Here is a 25,057-nt window from a genome sequence, read left to right on the forward strand (position 1 = left end):
TCATATGAATGCAAAAGCTGGACTGTGAATAAGGAAGACCGTAGAAGAATTGATGCTTCTGAGTTAGGGTGTTGGAGGAGAATAGTGAAGGTGCCATGGACTGCCAAAAGAACCAATAGATCTGTTTTGGAAGAAGTGCAGCCAGAGCGCTCCTTGGAGGCCAAGATGGCCAAACTTCGCCTCTCATACTTTGGACATATTGTCAGGAGAGACCAGTCGCTGGAGAAGGATATCATGTTTGGTAGGGTGGAATGTCAGAGGAAAAGAGGAAGACCCCCAACGAGATGGATTGGCCAAGTGGCAGCACTGATGGACTCAAGCGTGGCAACAGTAGTGAGGTTGGCCCAGGATCAGCCAGTGTTTCGTTCTGCTGTGCATGGTCGCTATGGGTCAGTCCGACTCAATGGCACCTAACAACAACAACAAGAGTAGTAGTGTTTTCTGACAAAGACTGATGCTATGTATTCAAAGGGGACCACTATGCTTGATCCAGTCCCTTTCTCGAGAAAAATGCTCTAATTTGAGTGATCTATAGAGGGAATCCTTACTGGGGTAAGAGGGAGGTCTGCTTAAGATTTTCCTACAAGAATCAACCAAATTAACTTCTACTGGTGCGGCATCATAAAATAAGCACTGGACTGATAAGCACAAACTCAGTGGTTCAAATCTACCAGCCGCTCTTTGAAAACTCTACAGGATCACTACGAGTCAGAAGCAACTCAACAGTACTTACAACAACAGAAAAGAAATGCAGGTGCTAGGGAATCTCCAGGGGTTTTGTCCTAGTTTGGTGTTATGATGTGCAATGTGGATTTTTGCAGCTGGGCCAAAGCCCACCAAGGCTGGCTCAAATCATGGGATGAAGTAGTAGTATATAGCCCTATTTAGGCTGTTTTAAGTTAATGACGCGTAAACCTAACTCTTGGAAGATTTTTAATATCTTTCAGTCAAAATGATATGAAGTTCTTGTTCTAATTCTTTAACTTCGAAGGATGCAAGTTAAAGGAGAGGACAAAGGTACAAAGCTTCTGATCTTAGCCATATTAATATACACAGTGGATGAAACAGACCCAGTTACTAGAGACAAGTCATATCCAGTCACTACTGCTATTTAGTTTCAGATGCACTGAACTTGAATTAGAAAGACAGGTGTCTAAGTGAGTCTCAGTTCTTGGGAAAGAATGGAAATACCATCATAGTTAATGGTTTGGGTATTAACTGTTAAGTATTATGGACTTTACCAAAATTTTAGCAATTAATATCCAGTCCTGAACTAGTAACATTTTCATGATTCCCACTTTACAACAGGAAGCTAAAACTCTTTAAAGTTTGTCCAAGATCACAGCTAGTGGGAGGTACAGCCAGGATTCAGCCAAGGCAATCAGACTGAAGAACCACCAATATGATTTACAACATGAGTACATGGGTGGTAATTCAAACTTTGAGAGTGAATGCCTATCCAGAGAGTATGTGAGAGAAGCAGAGAATTATAGGGAGAACATTCAGTTGGTGGACAGAGAAGTGGAACCAATGAAAAGGTGTCCTGTAGTTCTTTAGAATATATGTCCAGGCTGAGAGTGGAGAAAGTGGTCATGAAAACCCAAAATCCTGTTGTCAGTTTGTCTATTTTGACTCAAGGAGACCCGGTATAACTGCTCCATACGGTTTTCTTGGCTATAATCATTACAGCTGCTAACTATTAGGTTAATATTGAACATAAACCACCCTTCATGAAAACACCAAGGCAGCTGGGAATGGTACAGAAAAGGGAGTTATGAAGCAGCAGCGGCTCAGCCATGACCTTCTTGCCTTTCCTGGGGGAGACCTGGGTTCGTTCCTGGCTGAACATCTCATAGGCTGCCACTATCTGTGTATCAGCTCCAATACTAAACACAGGTTTGAATGGATTTTACAGACTAAGATAGACTAGGAAGAAAAGGCCAGGCCTGGAGATCTACTTCTGAAAATCAGTAATGAAAACCTTACGGATCTCAATGAAATATCACCCAGTCCCCAACCATCATGGGGATGGTGCCAGACCACGCAGTTGCTATGAGTCCGGGGGCTGACTCGATGCAGAGAATAGTTCGGCTCATAAACAAAAAAGGGAAAAAGAAACAGCTCTTCACTACCCCCAGGCTGATTTCAAGAAACAAAGGTTAGTACTCTCCAGGAAAAAAACCTGACCACACAAAAAAGTGTTTCCTCTAGTGTGGTAGAGTGTTGAAATGAAGAAAAGACGCAAGCAAGAAGGGTTAGGTGGGACAAAGAGAAAGATAGGGGCATGTGTCCTAGTTTTAGAGTGACCATACAATCCCAGCTTATTCTGTCCTTATTAATAGCTCTCCCTTTCTTGTGTCTTTTGTTGTTGTAGAGTGCCATAGACTCTGTTCTGACTTATAGCGGCCCTGTTTAGTTTCAGAGGAGCAGCTGGTGGATTTAAATCGCTGACCTTGTGGTTAACAGTCCAGTGCTTACTCTATGGTGCCACACCAGGACTCCAATATGGATGATAAATATCACAGTCACCTTAGTTATATATCATAAGGGTACTGAGCTCAGGAGCAGAGCTAAAAGCAAAGCGAACCAAAGAACTAATAGGAATGATTCTTTAGGACAAATGCTCTAAATCCACAAAGGTTAACTAGAGTTGGCTGTTGTTAACAGATGATGGTACTGTTAACAGGACCAGAGGTTGATCTGGAGTCTGGCCTCAAGCCTCAGTTCCAGCACCTCCATGTGAAGCCAACTTTCTCTAAATCTCAATTTCCTGACCTACAATACAGTACCAACACACACATCTGTTCCCAGATTGAATAAATTCTGTCCCTAAGTCTGTCTTTAAGTCATATTTGTAGATAAATTGGAAGTTAAGCACAGACTCATATGTAATGTCAAATATTTGCCTCAGTATAGTGTACCTTCTTACTCATAAAACACTTCCAGACACAGTAGCACCCATTTGTTATTATGAACCATTGTATGTATCTCAGTATTTTAATATAATAGGCTTTATAGGGGTTGGTTTGCAGCTTCAGGTTCAGATACTTATAACTCAGGGACTGCTTGTAATAAAGATTAAATGAGATCCTTTTGTGTAAAGTGCTTAGCCACTTTAAAAGGAATGACTTTCCCATAAAATATAAAATGAGGAGGGACTAGTGAGCTGGGGGAATCATAACGTCTAGCAGCTGTAGCCTCCTCTAAAGGCTCATCCATCCACCACCTGACTTGGATTGTTCATTCTGCTTTGTTTTAGGTAATTGTTTTTGATGTGGATGACCAAGACTTTTGCAATTTCCTTTGTGGTTTTTCAAGAGTTTGAAGGTACCTCAGAACAAACTGGATGGATGGATCCCATCATGTCATCTCTTCACTTTCTGCAGGTATAAAGTCAGCAGAAAGCTTGCTATCCAAAGACCACAAGGTTCCTCTATCAGTCATGCAAGATTGAAGCACTGTTAAAATTCAAGCTCATTTACAAACATGTAGCTGAAAAAGTAAGGAATTAGTGTATGGCCTCCACTTAAGAAAGTAAGTTGAGGAATTCAGCAATTTTTTTTAATTTCATGATTCCATTATTCACACAGCATAGTGGTTACGAAGCGGGCTGCGAACCTCAGGGTCAGCAGTTTGAAACTACCAGCTGTTCCGTGGGAGAAAGATGAGGCTTTCTGTTCCCATAAAGATTTACAGCCTCGGAAACCCTATACAGGGTCGCTATGAGTCGAAATCGACTCCACAGCACATAACAACAATTATTCACACATTATGAGTTTTCCCCTACAGTCCAGGAATGCCTTCATATCAGCTTAATGCAACAAGCCCTCAATTAGGAAGTCAGACCATGAAGTTCTAGTTTTCTACTAATCATATTCAAATTAAAATATACAATCAATTCCTTTTCCTTTCACTTGGAGTTATAGTGAAGATTAATGGATCCAACCTATTCTAGACACAAGAAGTCACTAGATGCAATCTCATCTTAGAATGCATTTTCCATAAGCTTCCCCTCCAAACTTGCTTATGCATAATCCTCTTCTTAGAAACAACTCTTCTTCCAAAACCCAGCAGTGTGAAACTAAGAATATGAAGAAAGCCAATACAGACATATTTTTTAATGATATCCAATATTCTGAAGTACCGTCCTCCATTTTAACTGCACATTATCACATTTACTTAACATTGTATTTGCCTTTCCTTTTTCTTCTCAAGGTCTCCTTATTGCCATTACTTCTGGGATTACCTATAAAGAAAAACTATTCTTGGGGTTTTTTGTCGTTACTGGTGAATATCTGATAAGCAGCTGCACTACAAGCATCCCCTTTCTTTGTGTAACTCTGGGGTTTTTACCTGATGAGTGCACTGTAAAAATAAGACTTTATAAAATGATGGTGCTAGGAATCTTCTCCTTTACTGTCCATGGTTCCAAACGCTCTAGTTATATCTCACATGCAGGAGACATCTTGTAATCTTGTATGGTACAATTTGAATGTGAAAGTGATCCCAAGGAAATACCAGTTTTTCTTTTAGGATTGAATTATATTTTCTTGTACTAAATACCTTCTGTGATAACATCCATATATTTTTTTAGAAAACTGTTTTTGTTTGTTTGCTTGTTTTCTGCTGCTATTAGTCTTTCTGGGGTCCTGGTGTGGTGCTGTAGGATAAACACTGACCACAAGTTCACTGGTTCAAATCTACAGACCACTCCTCAGTAAACCTATACATGGTCTCTATGAGTATGAACTGACATGACAACACTTAGCAATATCACTCCTTCAAGGATGAGAATCACATTTCTTTTGGCATCATTTACAAAACTCCTGATAGATCTATGACTAGCAATTTTGAGTTTCTGAACTATCACTCTTTCCCATTTGATGACTACAAGTGAAGATTTTTAAAGTAATTCACTAGTATAAGCTATTGCCACAGGGGAAATGAGCACAATTTCTACAGTAAATAGACCCTCTCTTACAGAACACAATGCATTAGTCATGAACTACTTTCTGACTGTGTCAGCTTACAGGAGCAACTCATGAATTGACCACAGGTTTCACTGCCTGAAGAAACTGCACACCTGGAGAAACACCCTAGGAAAGCAAGGACTCGCTCCCTCTCTTAACCCCACCAAGCACTCACTTTTCACATTTCTTTTTTAAGAAAAAAAAATTTGCACTAAGGGAGAAAACAAAATAAAGTCAACTGCAACCGACTCAATAAAACCAATGGAAAGAAAACAGGGTAAAAGGCAATTGCTGTTCCTTAACAGATCGTTTATATACTGCCAACTATCAATTCTCACAAATGAGTACAAAAAGTTCACCCCATAATGGTTTTTTTGTGTGTGACTGAGATAACAAGTATATTGAATAAACGTAATTTTTAACTCACTGGAAAAAAACTACATGCTCACATGTCTATTTCTACATAGCAATTGTGGTTAATCTTTTCCAAGTCAAAAACCATCTACTTTAACAATACACACGAGCGGCTGATAAGTCCTTAAGATAGAACAGCAGAACTCTAAAAGCACCACACATGCCAGTTCTGGTAAGGCCACGATGAAGTCAACTACTTGACTTCAAAGGCAAGAACGACATGTTTCCCTTGAAGGTCATGGGATGAAAGGCTGTCTGTCCCTTCTTTTAAGTTAGGTTTTCTGTTTTTTGTATGCTTTAAAACACATTTCCTAGCATTTGAAATACCTCCCCTCCAAACCTTTATTTTTTTCCTCTAGTACAAATGTTAATCTCTCTCTTTCCTAACAATCTTTTTGATTTTTTCTCTCTAAATGACTGCTTCCAGAGGGAGATAGCACTGTGTATGGCTCACAGTTGAATCAACAGCCTTTTTATGCTTTAAGTTAAATTCAGAGGACAAAGTAATGTTTTTAGTGTTACTGGACTATGGCTATAAATATTTAGTGGTGGTGGTGGGGCCTCTTTTAAGTCTATAACACAGAATATTGTGAATTAAAATGATTTTTATTTAGTTGCCCTTGTATTATTTGGAACCTTCACATTGAATCTGTTATCTTTTATTGGTGTAGTGCTGTAGGACAAGCAATGGACTGATAACCACGAGGTCAGCAGTTCAAACCCAACAGTCACTCCTCAGAAACCCTATACCGGTTGGAACCAATTTGACGGTACTTAACAAGTATGTTCTTAGGCTATCCTTGTCAAAAATGAAAGCAATTCTGATGTTAAAGATGAGGTGGCAGTTTATCTGCACCAGAAGTGTGTGTGGAACAGAAGCAACACACTACATTGAGATACGGAATCTTTTCCGTCAGGGACAATACTGTGTAGAAGGCTAGACAACCCTGTACAAGTTTATTAGTTTCAGAAAACCAAAGAATCTGAACAAATTACTCCTCAGAAGCAAATTAGACAATTAACAAGAAAAAGGATTATTTTGTGAGCTATAAACAGATACTTCTCTAAAAGTTCTTTTTCTACATGTTTACCTGGTATTTTCTCCTCAGTCAGTTAACATATGTCCTCCCTTCCTTTAACCTGGTTGTTGTTGTTGTTAAGTGCCGTCGAGTCAATTCTGACCCATAGCGACTCTGTATAGGGTTTCCAAGCAAATAGCTGGTGAGCTTGAACCACCGACCTTGCAGTTCAAATGAATTTGCAATCTGACGCATTAGCCCACAGCACCACACCAGGACTCCTGGTAATCAGGGCCAAAGCACTGAGGATTGATGCCTTGGATGCCTCGCCATCTCATTTCCATAGCTGGTAAGAAAGTCTACTTCAATTCAACCTCATACCCAAAACGAAAAAAAGCACTTAATTTTATTCGGGTTTACTAAATTTTACTTAAAAGTTGAGGGGAAAATGTAATAAAGGATCTGTGAGAGGGCCAAGAAAAACCAATTTTTTGAGGTTGGAGGGAGCATGAAGTCATGTTTCCTTATATAGGTCTGCCATTGTATTTTTGTACACACGCTCTTTCCCCTTAAGGTTATATACAAAACTATGCTAAACCAAGACTTATTTGACTTCATATACTAAAAGTCTGCCAGAGCAGACTTTGGATATTTATTGTACAGATGCTGAATTTCAAAAAGCTGATGCTCATTGGCAACAGCTGCTGTAGAGCCAAAAAATGTCTTGGGTAGCCAGCACAGTGTAAATAGGGATTGGTTCTGGAGTTACTTCCCAGGTTCAAGTGGTAATTCTATAGTTTCTACCTCAGAGATTCGGGGCAAGTTGCCTAACTTCTCTGTAACTCAATTTCCTCTTCTGTAATACAGGGATAATACAATCTACACCCTCATAAGGCTGTAAGGATTACATAAGTAATGCATTCAGAATTTAGAATATTGCTTGACTGACTGTAAGTGTTTAACAAAATATTCCATTAATATTCATAGGTAAGTATTTTTTCTTCAAACTCACAGTGAGACAGATACATATGAAAACAAATAGCCACTAATTAGATTGACTTATATATCTAGAGCAAATCAGTATATAAGTTAAAAACATAACATCATATTAGCTGCTGTTGTTAAGTGTTGTCAATTCCAACACATAGCAACCCTGTATAGTGTTTATAAGGAGCAGCTGGCGGGTTTGAACCACTGACCTTCTGGTAAGCACTCCAGTGCTTATCCTACAGTGGATAAAATCATTAAGCAGAGGATTTATAAAAATGTTCAGAAACAAAATACTCAGTCCAGGAGAAATATGAGTTCCCTGAAATGAGAATATACTAATAAGATAAAATAAAGACATACTGAGGTAGAACTGGTCAGCTCTAGTTATACTTCTGGAAATTTTCAGCAGCTCTATATCAACTTTTGTCTTGCTGATTTATTAAAAAGACTATACTCACCAAGGCCTGTTTGTTCTCTTACAAAACTGACTCACCCCCTCTTTTAGCTATTCAAATTATAAAAATACTCTGCTTCAATCAAATAAAGCTTGTGTTCTCAATAGAAAAGATACATAGGTGAACTTTCCTCCCCCACTAAAATGCCTGGTAGTATCAATTTAGAGCAAGGAGGTTCAGTGGTACAATGGGTTAAGTGCTTGGCTGTCAACTGAAAGGTCAGCAGTTCAAACCTACCAAGTGGTTCCATGGGACAAAGATCTAGAGATCTAATCCACTAAAGATCAGGCTAGAAGATCCTATGAAGCAGTTCTACTCTATCACATAGGGTCCCCTATGAGTGGAAATCAAATCAATGGCACCTAACAACCTCAATTTACATAAAGGGCCATAAAGCAAACATAACATACAAAGAATACAACACACACTACATACAGAGAACATAAAGTATCGACATATATCTTTGTAAATAATCACAAAAATATAGAAATGGTAGTTGTTGTTAGGTGCCATCAAGTCGGTACCGACCCATAGCAACCTTATGCACAGCAGAACAAAACACTGCCCAATCTTGGACCAACCTCACTACTGTTGCCACACTTAAGTCCTGTCACTTGGCCAATCCATCTTGGGGGGGTCTTCCTCTTTTTCTCTGACCCTCCACCTTACCAAACATGATCTCCTTCTCCAGCGACTGCTCCCTCCTGACAATATGTCTGAAGTATGAAAAATGATAGTACGCATTCTTTATTATTATTATTTGTGTATGTGTGTGTGCAGTAATTATTGTATTTCAACCACAAGAAGAATTTGAAATACACACTAAGTGGCAGCTTATCATTGCTCTTGGTGAAAAGATTCTCGCAGTATTCAGTATTAACTGCTACATTACAATGGCATAAAGGGTAAAACCTATTATCTTGGTTTTATATTATCGTGACACTAAATGAAAAATGTGGTTGTTAAGTATTATTCAGGTTACATCATAGCTTCAGTGCTGAAAATATGATCCTCCATCTGTAGAATTCCCAAGTATTTTCAAATTAAGCACAAGGATTTTTAGAGAATTTAATATTACTAAATCCTCATATACAATTATAACAAAGAGTCTCAACATCAGTTTTTGTTATTGTTTTTTCCAATGAAAGACTTTATTATTCTTTATGCTCTAATATTTGTCGACAGAAGTTGGTCTAATGGCCTACTAGTTTTATAGGTATCTCACCTCTTTAGCTGTAGGACTTCTTAAAGGAAGGGAAGACACGGCCTCCAGTGATTCCCAGTTTGGTAATAGGAGCATTCCAAATATAACCAGAAAAGAAAAAAAACACCTAGAGAATTTTATCACTTATGTTTGGAATAGATAAGTGAGAGATGCTACTGGCAGACTTCCATGTTTGTGATAATCAACATTTTTTTCTTCACACATCCTGATCGCAGGATGAGGCCATATTACTTATGACAAGATGTCTGATGTATTCTTTTTTCAAAGGGCCTAGAATAGATTATCTAAGACTTTTTCCAATATTGTTCCAGATACCACTGAGTTAGTCAGATTATCTCTGGATGGACTGCTGGTCAAAACTGGATGAAGAAGTATCATTAACAAGTCTTACCTCCTCCTTCTCTGCAGCATCACTAATCTGCTTGCTCCTTTAGCCACCACATTTTCCCTACTTATGACCTACTCCATCTTCTTTGCCATTTTCTCTGGAGGTTACCTGGAATTACTTCCTGCACTGGTGAGCAGAAACAGATATAACATTGTTAAAACATTTAGCAAAACCAAATATCAGTAACAATCTCCCCAAAAGAGAGCACATATTCTGCATTAAAACTTCAATTAAAAAAATCATACCCAATACCTCAGAAACTCTGAGTATCTATATATCTCTATATATCCTGTCCAGTTGATCAATTAATATCTTACCTTTGGGGAAGGGAGAAAATGATGAGAGGACTATTCATATGGGACAGGAAAAGAAATGAATGCAAGAAAAGATCAACAGAACTCCATTTTGCTTATCAGTCTCTCGGAAAGTTATACTTGTGTTCACTTCTCTCCTTAGATTCAGAGATTTCTTTGTCTTCTTCTAAGACATAATCTTAGAGTTCTCTAAGAGAAAAAGACATTTTCTGACCAGTGTTGTTTCTCTATTGTTGAACTTATTGCTTTGGTTTTATCTACTTTAATAGACATTGCTTTTTCTCTCCATCTTTACCATAAACTGACTTAAATTCCTAAGCCCAAATAGTATCAAAGTATAGATAAAATACTTCTGCCCAGACCCAATGGGTTCTTCCTTGAAACCAGGTTCCCAAGGCTTTCTGGAACAGAATCTCTAGAAAACTGCTATCTGGCCTGATAGCAATATTACCCTAGTGCTTGCTATAGGGTCGTATAAGGAGCTCTGGTAGCACAGTAGTTATGAATCGGGCTGTGAACCTTAAGGTCAGCAGTTCAAAACTACCAGAGGTTCCACGGGAGAAAGATGAGGCTTTCTGCTCCCATAAAGATTTATAGCCTTGGAAACCCTGTACAGGGTCTCTGTTGAGTCGGAACCAACACCACAGCACATAACCACCACCACCAAAGGGTAGTATATGAGACTTAGGCAAACATCAAGTTACGCACAGCTGAAATCAACTTCTTGTGTATCTGATATGTTTGCTCTTGAACACTTTAAAGAGGTCTTGGGCAGCAGATTTGCCTAATGCAAATAATAGGTTAATACCACTATTATCAAATTTATGCAACAACAACTAAAGCTAATGATGCTGGAATGGAAGGATTCTACCAATTTCTTCAGTCTGAAATTGATCAAATGTGTAATCAAGATGTACTGACAGCTATTGGTGGTTGGAGTACAAAAGACAAAACAGAGAAAGAATCAATAGTTGGAAAACATAGCCTTGATGATAGAAATGATGCTGGAGATTACATAATAGAATTTCCCAAGACCAATGACTTATTCATTGCAAGCACATTTTGCAACATCAGAGAATGGCAAGTGTACACATAGACCTCACCATATGGAATACACAGGAATCAAAGAGACTACATCTGTCAGAAGTGATGATGATGGAGAAGCTCAGTAATAATCATCACTCAAAACAAGGTCAGGGCTAGCTCCCAAGGCTTGATGATTAGAAACCAACTAGAGGAAGATAAAAAGTTTTTGATAAAGGAAACAAATGTAAATTGCTACAATTTGATGAACTTGACCTATATTTAAGGATGTAGTAGCTCAAAATACCAACTGAGAAGGAAGGAGTCACATCAAGAATCAATCCTATCCCCTCTGTATACAGGGTTGATAGCGATAGGCAACTTAAGATATTGGCTACCTAAAACGGGGGATGGGAGGGCTAAAAAGGCATGAAGTGACTGTCTTACAAGTTTTCAAGAGGGAGTTTAGTTTCAGAATGTGCGGTGGGACGGTAGAATCCCCACTGAATAGTTTTCATCTTGTCTAGATTGGTCTGGTGAAAAAAGATGGGGATAAGATTCTTATGATTCAATAATGAGTAAATGTTAATCATGACTAATTGAGACTGACAAAACGGTAAAGGTAGAAGTTTTGTAACAAAAATGGGGAAGTAGTTAATCTTACATTCCAGGATCAGAAGACCCTAGGACCATCAAGAGAGAAGAGCACAAGTGGAATGCAGGACCCTATCTAGAGAAGCTGTGATACCATAGATGGAGGCAGAGATGTAAGGACATGGAAGGATAGCACAGCTGAGGACTCTAGACTCATGGAAAGAGAAAGGCTGTGTGCTGGTGGCCAGGAGGCAGGCTTGCCAAATGTGCTCTTTGGTTGTTTAAATGATTATATATTCCTGAATATTTTTGTGTACATCCCCCCCACCAAAAATAATAATAATAATAATAATAATAATAATAATAATAATAATAATAATAAATAAAACCCACAGAGGGAATAGAAGCAAATACTATTGAATGATGATGCATGGAGGGGATTGTAATCATTTCAATTACACAAAATATGACAGGGTGAGTGTAAAACTGATATTCTCCCATGTAAACTATCACTCAAGTCACAATAAAAACTTTATCAAAGGAAAAAAAAAAAGGTCAGGGGCTGACTGTGGATCAGACCATCAATTGCTTATATGCAAGTTCAGGCTGACACTGATGCTGAAGAAAATGAAAAGAAGTACATGAGAGCCAAAATATGATCTTGAGTATATTCCACCTAAATTTAGAGACCATCTCAAGAACAGATTTGATGCATTAGATGCTAATGACCAAAATCCAGAAGAGCTGTGAGATGACATCAAAAACAAACATGAAGACAGCAAATAGTCACTGAAAGACAAAAAAGAGAAGACTAAAATGGATGTCAGAAGAGGTTCTGAAATTTGCTCTTGAACATAGAGAAGCTAAAGTGACATACAAAAGCTGAACAGAAAATTTCAAAGGGTAGCTCCACAAGACACATTATTAAAATGAAATGTACAAAGACCCAGAGTTAGAAAACCAAATGAGAACACATTCAGCATTTAAGCTGAAAGAACTGAAGAAAAAAATTAAGGCCTCAAGTTGCAATATTAAAGGACTTTTTGACATTGTAAGACAAGCTCTGAATTGCTAACTGTGAGGACAGAGACTCAAACCCACCATCAGAAACACTATACAGGGTCACAAGGATTCAGTACTGACTTGACAGCACTTAACAACAATAACACAGACAAAATACTGAATGAGGCAGGAAACATCAAAAGACGATGGCAGTAATACACAGTCACTGTACCAAAATGAACTGGTCAATGTTCAATCATTTCAAGAGGTAGCATATGATCAAAGACCAATGATATATTTGTGTCATGGAACACCATTGTCAATTGGGATAACACAGTCCCCAAAGACAATGCTCTATTACGAGTAGCAACTGGGACATTAAAAGCTCATAAGCACCCAGCTAAGATGAAACTACTGCTCTCTTCCTTTGGGGAGGAATTAAGAGTGACAAAAATTGAAGATGCTTGGAATCAATTAGTCCAATGAACTAATGGAACATGTGAATATCGTGACCCTGAGACCAGAAGTAGATGTTGTCCAGCTACCACTATCAACTATTCTGAAAGGGATCACACATCAGGAGGTCCTAGATAGAACGGGAGAAATTATTGAACAAAATTTACAATTATAAATAAATAAGACTGGGCTTACTGGTCAGAAAGCGACTAGAAGAACTCAAGACTATGGCTCTCAGAGACCCTTAATATCTGGAACTAAATACTGCCAAGGCTCAATTTTCAGCCAAGTGGTAGATAGATATATAGAAAATAACACTAGCAAGGTATGTTCACCAGGGAATGGTTAACCAACCAAGATCAAAAGGGCAAGATTTACCTAAACACAAAGTTCAGATGGGTTGGGAAGAAAGGTAGAGTGGAAATAAGAATCACAAGGAGAAAATGGGATAATTGATGCTACATGGAGAGGATTGCAATTACTGAAATGAAACAAAGTGTTTGTTGAATGTAATAATTATCTGTATTATCTATAAAGTTTCACGTAATTCACAATAAAAAGTTGAAAAACCCAAAACAAAGAACTGGTGGAACTGAAGGAAGAAGTCTGAGCTGCACTGAAGGCAAAAATCAACACTCTGGGAATTGACATAATACAAACAGAAATGTTTTAACAAACTGATATAGTGCTAGAGGTGCTCACTCTTCTAGGACAAGAAATTAGGAAGGCAGCTACCTGGCCAACAGATTGGAAGGGATCCATATTTGTGCCCATTCCAAACACAGGTGACCCAAGAGAATGTGGAAATCATCAAACAGTATCATTAATTTTCCAAGTAAGTAAAATTTTACAGAAGATAATTTAAAAATAGTTGGCAGAAATACAACAGCTAGATTCAAAGGAGGACATGGAACTACGGATATCACTGCTGATGTCAGTCGGATGGATCTTGGCTGAAAGCAGGAAATACTAGAAAGTTGTTTACTTGTGCTTAATTGACTTAAATTGCTTAATTGGACTGTGTGAATCATAACAATGGATAACATTCCTGAACACTAGCCCATGAGAACCTGTACATAGACCAAGAGGCATCCATTCAAACAGAACAAGAGGACACTAAATGGTTTAAAATCAGGAAAGATGTGTGCCAGGGTTGTGTCCTTTCACCATACTTATTCAATTTGTATTCTGAGCAAATAATCTGAGAAGCTGGATTATATGAAGAAGAACATGGCATCAGGATTAGAGGTAGACTCATTAATAACATGAGATATGCAGATGACACATCTTTGCTTTCAGGAATCCATGAGAATTTGAAATACTTATTGATGAAGATCAGAGACTACAGCCTTCAGTACAGATTAAAACTCAATAAAAAGAAAATTAAAATCTTCAAAACAGGGCCAGTAACTAACATGATAAATGAAGATAAAATATGTCAATGACTTCATTTTGTTTGGATCCACAATCAATGCTCATGGAAAAAATAAAATGCAGTAAAAAAATAAAAATGAACACTGAAAAGTACCATGGAGTGGTAGATGAACAAACAAATCTGTCTTGGAGTAAGTACAGACAGAATATTCTTTAGAAGCAAGGATGGCGAGACTTTGTGTCTTGGAGTTTGGACATGTTGTCAAGAGTGACCATCCCTAGAAAGGACATCATGCTTGGAAAAGTGTAGGGTCTGTGAAAAATAGGAAGAGTCCAACAAGATGGATTTATATACATGAATATGTTATGAAGATTTATTGCATGAATATGAAGAGGCAAAAGGTAATAATGTAAATCATTTCTCCTATGATTATTTGCTTCACAAACAACAGAGCCTTAAAGAATTTTATTTTGATTGTACATACCTAATACTGATGGATACTTACAAAAGCATCAAAAATAAACTCCGAACAGCAATAATGGGCTCAAATATAACAATTCTGAAGATGGTACAGGACCAGGCATTGTTTCATTCTGTTGTGCATAGAGTAATTATGAATCAGAACCAATGACACATAAAAACATATTCCACCCCTCCATTTCAGATATACCACTAAACAAAAATTCCACCTGACCCTCACTCTAACCTTTTATTAACCATGCTCTCTAAGGTTTCATCATTTATCATTCATCTTGGCCTATCAGTTGAGAATTTCTCTATGATTTGACATTTTATTTGAAAAACAACTTAACCTGTTCTATAAATCCACTTTAGAGGCTGTGCATGGGTAAGGGGCAAGTGAGAAGGCATAGCAAAGTTCCCAACTGTAAGCCAGAAAATGTTATATATTATGAATATATTTATTCATGAAGATATACTACATGAATATATGTATATGATGAGGCAAAAGGAAATAATGTAAATCATTTCTCCAGTGATTATTTTCTTCAAACAACAAGGCCTTACAGAATTTTACTTTGATTGTATATACCTAACATTGATGAATACTTACAAAAACATCAAAAATAAATTTCAAACAGCCCCCTATTACGGCTTTGTTTGTTTTTAAAGAGGGGGTTAGGAATTATTTTCCCCTAACCAATACAACACATTTTGTAAGGTCAAGGAATCCAGTTTCAAAATCCTCATAAAGATCAAAATGTGTTTAATGATGTGTACATAACAGAGCGAAAACATCCAGTAAATCTTACTACAAGTTTCTGTATAGTACGGTCTTTTGGAGAATGTCTTAAAACTAAAGGGCCTTGAAGTTCAAATCTGTTAAACAATTATTTCCCAAAAACGTTCGCATCATGGCACATATAGTAAAAGGACCATGCTTCCAGAGACTCCAATGGCCCCAGGTATGAGATGTCAGTATCTCCATACACCTGGAAGCGCAACACTATGCTGGAGCCCAACAACTGGAAGTTTTTGTTATACCAGCCATCACATACAGTATCTTCAACCACTTATTTGAACTAGTATCAAAGAACTTTGGAAATAAGAGCCTTCTGGGTGTATTTCAAGTTGTAACAAGATGACCAACTTATAATAGTAATAATAGATTTATAATGGTGGTGGTGGTTATGTGCTATGCAGCTGCTTCTGACTCACAGCAAGCGTTTCTGAGACTAGAATTTTTTACGGGAGCAGAGACCCTCATCTTTCTCCCACAGAACGCTGGTAGTTTTAAACTGCTGACCTTGAGGTTAGCAGCCCAACTCATAACCACTACGCTAGCACAGCTCCTTATTTATAAACGGTAATTCTAGCAAAAAGATTAATAACTAAGCTCAACAATTCAATTGAGAGCATTTTAGACAGGATGTTAAAATAATTTTTAAAGGTGTTTGACTTAAAACAAAACTGTTGAATGATTTTAAAATACTGATATTTAAAAATACAAATTTAGAACCCTATTTAAATATCAAACTTGAAAGATTAGTATCCTAATCTTTTTTATTGGTTCTAGGAAAACTGGTTTGCAAATCTGTTTAAGGAAGCAAATCCCAATCACAGGGAACATTATTAGACACTTCCTGTCTAAACAAGGGTGACAGCCATGTTGTTATTAGTTACCGTTGAGTTGTTTCTGAGTCATGACAACCCCACGTACACAAGAAGAAAATGTTGCCCAGTTGTATGGCATCTTCACAATTATCCATGTGTCCATTATAGGTAGCTGTCTTAGTGCCTTCCAATCTATGGGGATCATCTGCCAGCACAATATTAGACAATATTCTGTTTTCATTGGCCAATTCTCAGAAATAGATAACCACAATTTTTTACCCAGTCTTAGTGTGAAACCTACACCGAAACCTGTTCACCATGGGTGACCCTGCTACTAGTATGTGAAATACTGGTAGATACCTTTCCAGCATCATAGCAACATGGAAGCTACTACAGCATGACAAGTGACAGACAGGTGGTAGTGACAGCACTAGATATAAAGAAATAATCTGGACAATCAAATTTTGTGTGCATTAGAATCAAATGGGTACCACCCATGATAAAGTGTACTTGAAGGAAGCTCTTGGATCTGCAGAATAAACATGTCTTCACAGTTCCACTCCAGGGCTCCAGTCTTACCTCTCCAAGTTCTGTGTTCAGGATCCCAGGCACTGCTCTACCTTTCAAGCCTGGTAAGTCACCAAGACCCCGGGCTTCCTGTAAGGGCACTGGGAACCTGGCTGTACATCTCCTGATTAAGAGGCTCAGGTCCAGTATGGCTCATTTGGGGGTATCATTAAACTGACAATCATTTTTCCCAAACACTCCCCAATGCCTCTTAGCTTTCTTCCCACTCTACAATTTTAAGCCACAGAGTTTAGGCTGCATAGAAACTAGGAACCCAAAATAGGCTCCCTCTGGCTTGGTGTCTGTGCATCCACCTCTGTAGACTGTGGCCAAGAAGGAGGCTAGTTCACGCAGCAACTAGATGCGGCGTCAGCAGGTGGGAGCAGAGGAGTGTGGCTCACTTCCCAGAGGCCACCCGGAGAGAGGGGATGTTCCACAGCTGTCACCACCATCTGTGACTGCAACTTAATTAATGCACAAAATAGTGCCAGTAGATATTTTACTATTGTTGTAATGCAAAATGTCAGATAGTCTATATGTGAGAATTAAGTGCACATATTCTTAATTTTAGTGATAGTGGAAGGCTAGTTATTCTAAACAAAAGGAGGAGAGGCTTCAATATAAATGATGTTTTAAATTCAGCTTACCTAGTAAGCACTTCTGGTGTGGTGCTGTAGATTGGCACTGGGCTGCAAACCTCAAGGTCAGCAGTTCAAACCTACCAGCTGCTCCCCGGAAACCCTGGCTATGAGTCGGAATTGACTTGACAACACAACAACAATAAGAAAAGTAGCCACTTGGGAGCCAGCTCTGGAACCTACTTCCAAAAATGCTAAAGATCATAAGGGAACATTGTCCAATCCATAATCAATCATGGAGATGATACAGGAATAGGCAGCTTTTCATTCTGTTGTGCATGGAATCACCATAAATTGAGGTCAACCTAACAGCAGCTAATTACAGCAATAGTAGACACTTAAATCTAAATTTATTATAACAGCTAGTATGTTTATAAGATCATTAATGAGCAACACACTATAGTTCTGCCTCCTACATTTCACAAGATATTTGGTATTATAAATAGCACCCTAAAACTACTCAATTGCACACTATTATCCTACTGAAGAGCAACTACATCTTAACTAGAAATAGAATTTAAAAACACCTAATATCTTAATGATCAAGTATGAATGGGGGAAGGTTAGGTTTAAAAAAAAATTATCTCTACTAATTTTGCATGGAAATACATGGAAGCAGTTCTAAAATATGCCAAATTATTCCCTGCCCTGGTGAAAAAATACAAAGTGGGATCTTAAAAATATTCATACAAAGTGTGTATTATGAAGAAAACAATGTATTTTAAAAATTTTAGCACCATTATAAACTTGTACTAACTCATTATAACATTTCTGAACAAGACCTAGTTTGAGATACTAAGAAGGATAAGATAGTCACTTGAAAAGAACCCAGTCATAGTAACATGAATTCTGCTAAAACTGAAGCCAGAACAAGCATCACATTTATGGTGAAGCTGGGGTGGAAGAATGGGGAAACCACTGATGCTTTACACAAGCTTATGGGGACCATATCTCCAAGAAAGCAGTTACAAATGGACAGCTTCTTTTAAGAAAGGACAAGACCATGCTGACCAAGCCCACTGGCAAACCATCCACATCAGTTTGTGAGGAAACAAGTAATCTTGTTGGTGTCCTAATTTAAACAATTGCCAAATACCACAGATATTTCAATTGTTCCGCTTACACCTTCTGACTGAAAAATTAAAGTTAAGCAAACTTTCTTTTCAGCTAAATAGGTACCAAAATTGTTGCATGCAGATCTGCTGCAGATAACTGAGCTTTCAATGGAAATTTTAAGTATGTGGGACTGAGATTATGAAACATTTCTTGGAAGAACTGTAACACAAAATGAAACATGGCTTTACTAGTATGATCCTGAAGACAAAGTACAATCAAAGCAAGGCTACCAAGAGGTAGAAGTAGTCCAGTCAAAGCAGACCAGTCTTGAGCAAAAGGCAAGAAAACAGTTTTTTTTGGATGCTCAAGGCATTTTGTTTGTTGACTTTCTGGAGGATCAACGAGCAATAACATCTGCTTATTATGATTATTTTGAGAAAATCAAAGCTTTTAGCTGAAAAATGCCCAGGAAAGCTTCACCAGGGTCTTCTCCACCGTGACAATGTCCCTGCTCAATCCTGTCATCAAACAAGGGCAACTAGAAGAGAGCTACAATGGAAAATTCAGTACACATCCATCTTACAGTCCTGACTTGGCTCCTTCTCATTTCTTTTTTTTTCCCTAATCTTAAGAATTCTTAAAAGGCCCCCATTTTTCTTCAGTTAATAAAGTAATAATATACGTACCCTTATGAGTCAGCATTTAGCAACAACAACAAAAAATATCATTCTTTTAAATTTATTTTCAAGTAGTTCTGATCCCATTTCTGGCGTTACATACATTTCATGAAATTATACACCAACATATAATCATAAATTAAATATAAATTTGACAATACGATAATGTCTTGAAGAAATCAGATACTTTCAGCTTACATGAAGAAACAAAACAGAATACCTCAAGCAAACCAAAATACAGAGTCAGGAAATATACTACCATAAATGGGAATCAGAACTACTTGATAAGGAATTTAAAAGAATGATATTTAGGTGCCTTCAATGAACTGAGAGAAAGATTGAGGGAAGAAAGGAGAACATAGCAAAAAACATTCGAATATTACACCTTCATAAATAATACATTGAAAGGACAAAGAAACAGAACTGAATCAATGAAAACTGAATTATTGAGCTTGAAGACATATCTCTCAATATTCATCTGCTAGAGAAATAATCAAAAATAAAATTAAAAAATCCAAAGAAAGCCTAATATCTATGTGGGACACTATTAAGCGGAATAACTTATCTGTGACTGGAATTCCAGATAACTAAGAGGAAAAAAAAAATTTGAGAAAATTGTCCAAGAGTAGTTGGAAGGAAACTTCCCTAACATTATGAAAGACAAGAAGATAGCCATTCAAGAAGTAAAACGAACTACAAACTGGATAAACTCTAAAAGAAAATCACCAAGACATATAATAATCAAAATTTTCAAAACTAAAGACAAGGAAAAGAAGCCTTCATAGCAGAGTGGATTCTGAGCTGGGCTGCTAACCGCAAAGTCACCAGCCGCTCTGGGGGAGACAGATGAGGCTTTTTGCTCCTGTAAACATTTACAACCTCAGAAACCCTAAACAGGGTTTCTATGAGTATCAACTGATTCAACAATACACAACCAAATCTTGAGAGCAGCTCTGAAAAAATAAAGTTACCTACAAAGGAGAACTAGTAACACTAAGCTCTGATTTCTCAGCAGAAACCATGCAGGGAAGAAGGCAATAGATGATATATAAAACTGTGAAAGAAAAAAATTGTCAATCAAGAATGATATAACCAGCAAAACTGCCAATCAAATATGAGAGCGAAATTAGGGCATTTCCAAATAATCAGAGATGAAAAGAATTTGTAAGTATCAGACCAATCTTACAAAAAAATACTAAAGAAAATTCTTTGGACAAGAACCAATAGCAAGCAACAACCCAAGACTCACAAACATGATCACCCAGAACTCAACCTAGATATAGAAATAGTCCAAGTAAAACATATCTGTTGTTGTTAAGTGTCATTGAGTCAGTTCTGACTCATAATGACCCTGTATAGGCTTCCAGAGGAACGGCTGGTGGGTTTGAACCACTAACCTTGTGGTTTGTGGTTAGCAGTCCAGTGCTTATCCTATGCCACACCAAAAGAAAACCAGAAAATAGGTAACTAGGGATATGACTTTGTAAGAAAAAAAAAAGTCATAAAGTAAAAAAGAGGGAATGATATAGTTGCAGAACTTCCAAAACAGGAAATCAAGTAGATTTCAAGGAAACTAAAAAAATCCCCACACAAAAAAAAACAGCTATAATGCTAAAACTAGACCATAAGCCATAAACCTAATCCTAACTCCTTACTCCTACCCACCCCCTAAAATAAAATTCTGAATGCTCTAGGAAATTATTTTTTGAACCATGTTTGAAGAGCATATTCACTGGCTATCACACCTGTGTGAAAAACTTCACTATAGTTTTATTGTATACACTGCTGCAACTCTGTGTGTATGTAGTTCTGGTGTGGCACCACAGGATAAGCACTCAAGGTGGTTATCGGCGGCTCAAACTCACCAGCCACTCCTTGGAAACCCTATGCAGGGTTGCTATTAGAACAGACTAGATGGCACTTAACAACAATACTGTGTGTATGTGGGAATTTATTAAATTATATAAAATCATGTAAAAAAGATTACACTGACATGGCTAAATTCCCAGGACCCTCAGGTTCTTTAGATCTGAACTAAATGGCTGGTATTATTGCTTACAAGTGTCGTGAACTTTGTTTTTTTCCTCAATTTTTCCATGAACTTTTTGAAGTCTTTTTGTTTAATCTTTACTTAATATTTCAGATATTACATTCTAATTTCAAATATGTATATGTATGAAGCAGTTTTTTTCTAAAGTTGTTTTATTACTCTGGAACTTAAAAACAAGCCCATTTTGATTTCTTTTTATGTCTTCTCTTGATATTTTAGTAGCATTATCTACCTCATTGTAGATCATGCAAAAAGAGAATGTTTAACCTTTTTTTCCTACCAGTGTTATTTCTGAAACTCCCAAAGCCTTATAAATTCTATCACTTATATACTTGTTGTTAAGTTGGTTTAGACTCGTAGTGACCTGCATAGGATTTCTGAGGCTGTTAAATTGTGTGAGAGCACAAAGCCTCATCTTCCTCCTGTGGAGCAGCTGGTAGGTTCAAACCTTGTGGTTAGCAGTCCAGTGATTATTCTGCAGAGCCACTGAGCTCCCATTTATAAACTGCTGGTAAGTACTGTCCAGTCGGTTCTGATTCATCATGACCCTGCATAAGGTTTCCAAGGAGTGGCTGGTGGGCTTGAACCACTAACCTTCAAGTTAGCAGTCCAATGCTTATTCTACAGTGCCTACCACCAATGGTTCCTTTCCACCACCCATCTGTCAGTTTGTCATTCTGTGGTGATTTGAATGTTGCTACGATGCCAGAAGCTAGGCCAACTGACATTTCAAATACCAGGAGATCACCTATGGTGGTACAGTGAAATGGTGGTGGTGCTTATGTGCTGTCAAGTCAGTTCTGACTCATAAGGACCCTGTATATGGTTTCTTAGGCTGTAAATCTTTACAGGAGCAGAAAGCCTCATCTTTCCTTCGAGGAACAGCTGGTGGGTAGATCACAATCTAGTATGTTACCAGAGCTTTTAAAAAACTTGTTAAGGTCCGCTTGGCGCCACGTTGGAGTAGGCGCGCTCTTTGTGGGGTCTCCTCTTGGTTGTGGGGTGTAAAACCAGGTCTCTGACGTGCGGGCAGTATGTTAGACAACGAGGACAATTTTGATGATGAAGACTTTGATGATACGGAAGAGGAAGACTAGATGACCTAGAGAATGCCAAGGGGGTAATGCCAGGAGAACGTCGAGATCCGTCCGTCAGGGAAGTGACTGCAGGCCAACCAGAAGCGGATCACCACGCCATACATGACCAATTACGAGCGAGCCCGCGTGCTGGGCACCAGAGTCCTCCAGATCGCGATGTGTGCCTCCGTGATGGTGGAGCTGGCAGGGGAGACAGACCCCTGCTCATCGCCATGAAAGAGCTCAAAGCCCGAAAGATTCCCATCATCATTCGCTGCTACCTGCTGGACGGGAGCTAAGAGGAACTGGGGCGTAAACGAACTCATTATCACAGGCTGAGCCCCAGCCGACTCATAGCAACCCTGTATAGTGCTTCCAAGGCTGGTGGATTTGAACCACTGACCTTTTGGTTAGCAGTCCACTTCTTATCCTAGAGCACCACACCAAAGAATCCAAGTTAAATAGTAGTTGTAGTTAAGTGCCATCAAGTTGGTTCCAACTCATAGTGACCCCTGTATAGGGTTTTCTGAGGAGAAGCTGGTGAGCTTGAAGCACCAATCTTGCACTTCAAACTGACCCTGCAGTCTGGTGCATTAACCCACAGGGCCAAATCAGGACTCATAGTGCATGCCCCTAATCTTCTCCGATTTCCATTTTAGGATTGGAGATAAGTTCTGGGTCCAAAGGTTTAAGCACCTAACTCAGGTAGAACTGACTCAACACTGAAAAATAAGACAGGTATAAAGTTGAATAACTTTCTAAAAGACTACAGGAGAGGGGGGAGGAGGATACAGAGGAAAGTTTCAAAATGTTTGTGGCTTCGTTCTTCTTGCAGCAGTTTATGGCTGAGAATTGCTAATGTAAAAATATGCTTCACTAAAGGAATCACTTCTGCCTCCCAGGCTGGCTCTTAAGATTATTCCTAGAATATGTACATCAGCTTCTCCCACTTTACTGGCAGATGCCATCTCTGCTGTCTCCTTCCTCAGTATCCCTTTTCCTTGTGCCACTGGTTGAGAGATGAAAAAGTGAACAGTTTGACCAGAAAGAAAGAGGACTGCAATCAAACGGAAGCTTAATAAAGAAAATCTAAGTCAGTCATTAAAAACAAAGGTCTGGGAGAAAGCACTAAACTTCCTCATTTGTACAATGAGGTGAACCTGATAGTCTTATCCAAGGTTCCCTCTTGCTTTTAGCATTCTATGAAATGTCTAATTGGTAGTAAGAAAAGAGTAATAGCAAGTTAAGTTGTTTATTAGTATTTAATCAAGCAGGTTACAATTTTAATCAGCTGAAGCAGTCATCCCAGGTACTAAATGAACTATCACTGTTCTGTGCTAACTCAGTCACAAAAATATTAGATGAAAAATCGAGTTTTGCACTCTAACCCTTTCATGACCAAATAGTTTAATTGGTTTCCTTCCTTACTAAAGGAAAGCATGCTGAATGACTGTGAACTGAATGTGTCCCTCTGGACTCTGGAGCTAGGAATGGTGGGGTGCTTATGTCCTTCAGGTCACCAAGACACAAATGTCCTGTGGACTCATGCAAAAGGTGCTGGGACACACATGACCTCAGTGTGTATTATCTCAGTCAATACTCTGTAAAAACAGTAACATGCAGCACACACACATTTCTTTCACTTCAAACAGTTATCTACATCCCCCTTCTGATGTACTGTTAGTGGGAAAGAAGCTTCCCAATACACCTCAAAGGTAGAAAAAAGTAAGAGGGGACATATATCCTATAGGTCATGAAAGGGTTGATTAGAACAAACTCTGAAGTCTGACTAGCAAAAAAAAATTTAGTGACAAAAATGGTACATACCCAAGAAAATGTTTATTTTTGTTGACTGATTAGAGGGAATCCTTATTTCTTTTTATTTGCTTTTTAAGTTTACTGGGAAATAATGGTGTGGCACTGTATGATAAGCACTCCATATCAAGGTCAATTTGAACTGCAAGGTCAGTTGCAACTAACCTTGGAAACCCTATATAGGGTCACTATGAGTCTGAACTGACTCTAAGGCCCTTAACATATTTAAATTAAAAGGTTTCTTAAAATAGAATCATGTTCATTAATAATGTTAATCAGACTAAATAATTACATGTGAAGTGACTACCCTTATTTGGGTAGTCTATAGAGTCCTGGTGTGGTGCTCTGGACAGCAGAGTCAGTTTGTACCACCAACCTTGAAGTTCAAACAGACCTTGTGGCCCAGGGCTTAACCTACTGGGACTCCTCCATAAAGATTATGATCTAAGAAGGGTAGTTCATACAGCATTGCCCTGAATGGAAATCAACCTGATGACATAAAACAAACTAAGAGGAAACCCAGAAGTGCCACCGAAGAAAGGCTTGCCAATGTACTTATGAAAAACCAGCCTTTGAAAACCCTATGGAACACAGTTCTCTACTCTGGCACATATGGGATTAGCATGAGTCAACTGAATGGTAGGTAACTGGTATATGATGAAAAACGCAGCCAAAGTTCTCTATAACAGCAGCCTTCATAAGAATCTTTTGCAGAATGCTCCACACACTGCCACTATTATTAAACATTGTGCGACAAAAAAGAGCAGGAAACAAACAAGATGGCGGATCGGGTGGACGTATAGCAGAGAGCTCCGCCAACAACAACACAGAATACCCAACCAAGCAGGCTCAGGGGATGGTCCCAGAACTCTGAACCACA

At 38.3% G+C, this 25,057-nt stretch overlaps 1 protein-coding gene and 1 pseudogene across 1 annotated transcript; both read left to right on the forward strand.

Annotated features, from left to right (window-relative positions):
• Positions 1–3,269: 3,269 nt before the first annotated feature.
• Positions 3,270–9,647, forward strand: SLC16A4 (solute carrier family 16, member 4; the record flags this gene model as incomplete). Its single annotated transcript, XM_006878290.1, is given in 7 exon segments — positions 3,270–3,386; positions 3,591–3,597; positions 4,216–4,354; positions 4,532–4,652; positions 6,456–6,527; positions 9,404–9,450; positions 9,452–9,647. Coding segments are annotated over 7 exon segments (699 nt in total), but the record flags the coding sequence as incomplete, so codon positions are not given.
• Positions 9,648–22,320: 12,673 nt separating this feature from the next.
• LOC102813942 lies at positions 22,321–22,701 on the forward strand (annotated as a pseudogene).
• The last annotated feature ends 2,356 nt before the right edge of the window (positions 22,702–25,057 follow it).

This window comes from Chrysochloris asiatica, unplaced genomic scaffold (genome assembly GCF_000296735.1).
Source record: "Chrysochloris asiatica unplaced genomic scaffold, ChrAsi1.0 scaffold00085, whole genome shotgun sequence".
In the NCBI taxonomy this organism is placed as follows: domain Eukaryota; kingdom Metazoa; phylum Chordata; class Mammalia; order Afrosoricida; family Chrysochloridae; genus Chrysochloris; species Chrysochloris asiatica.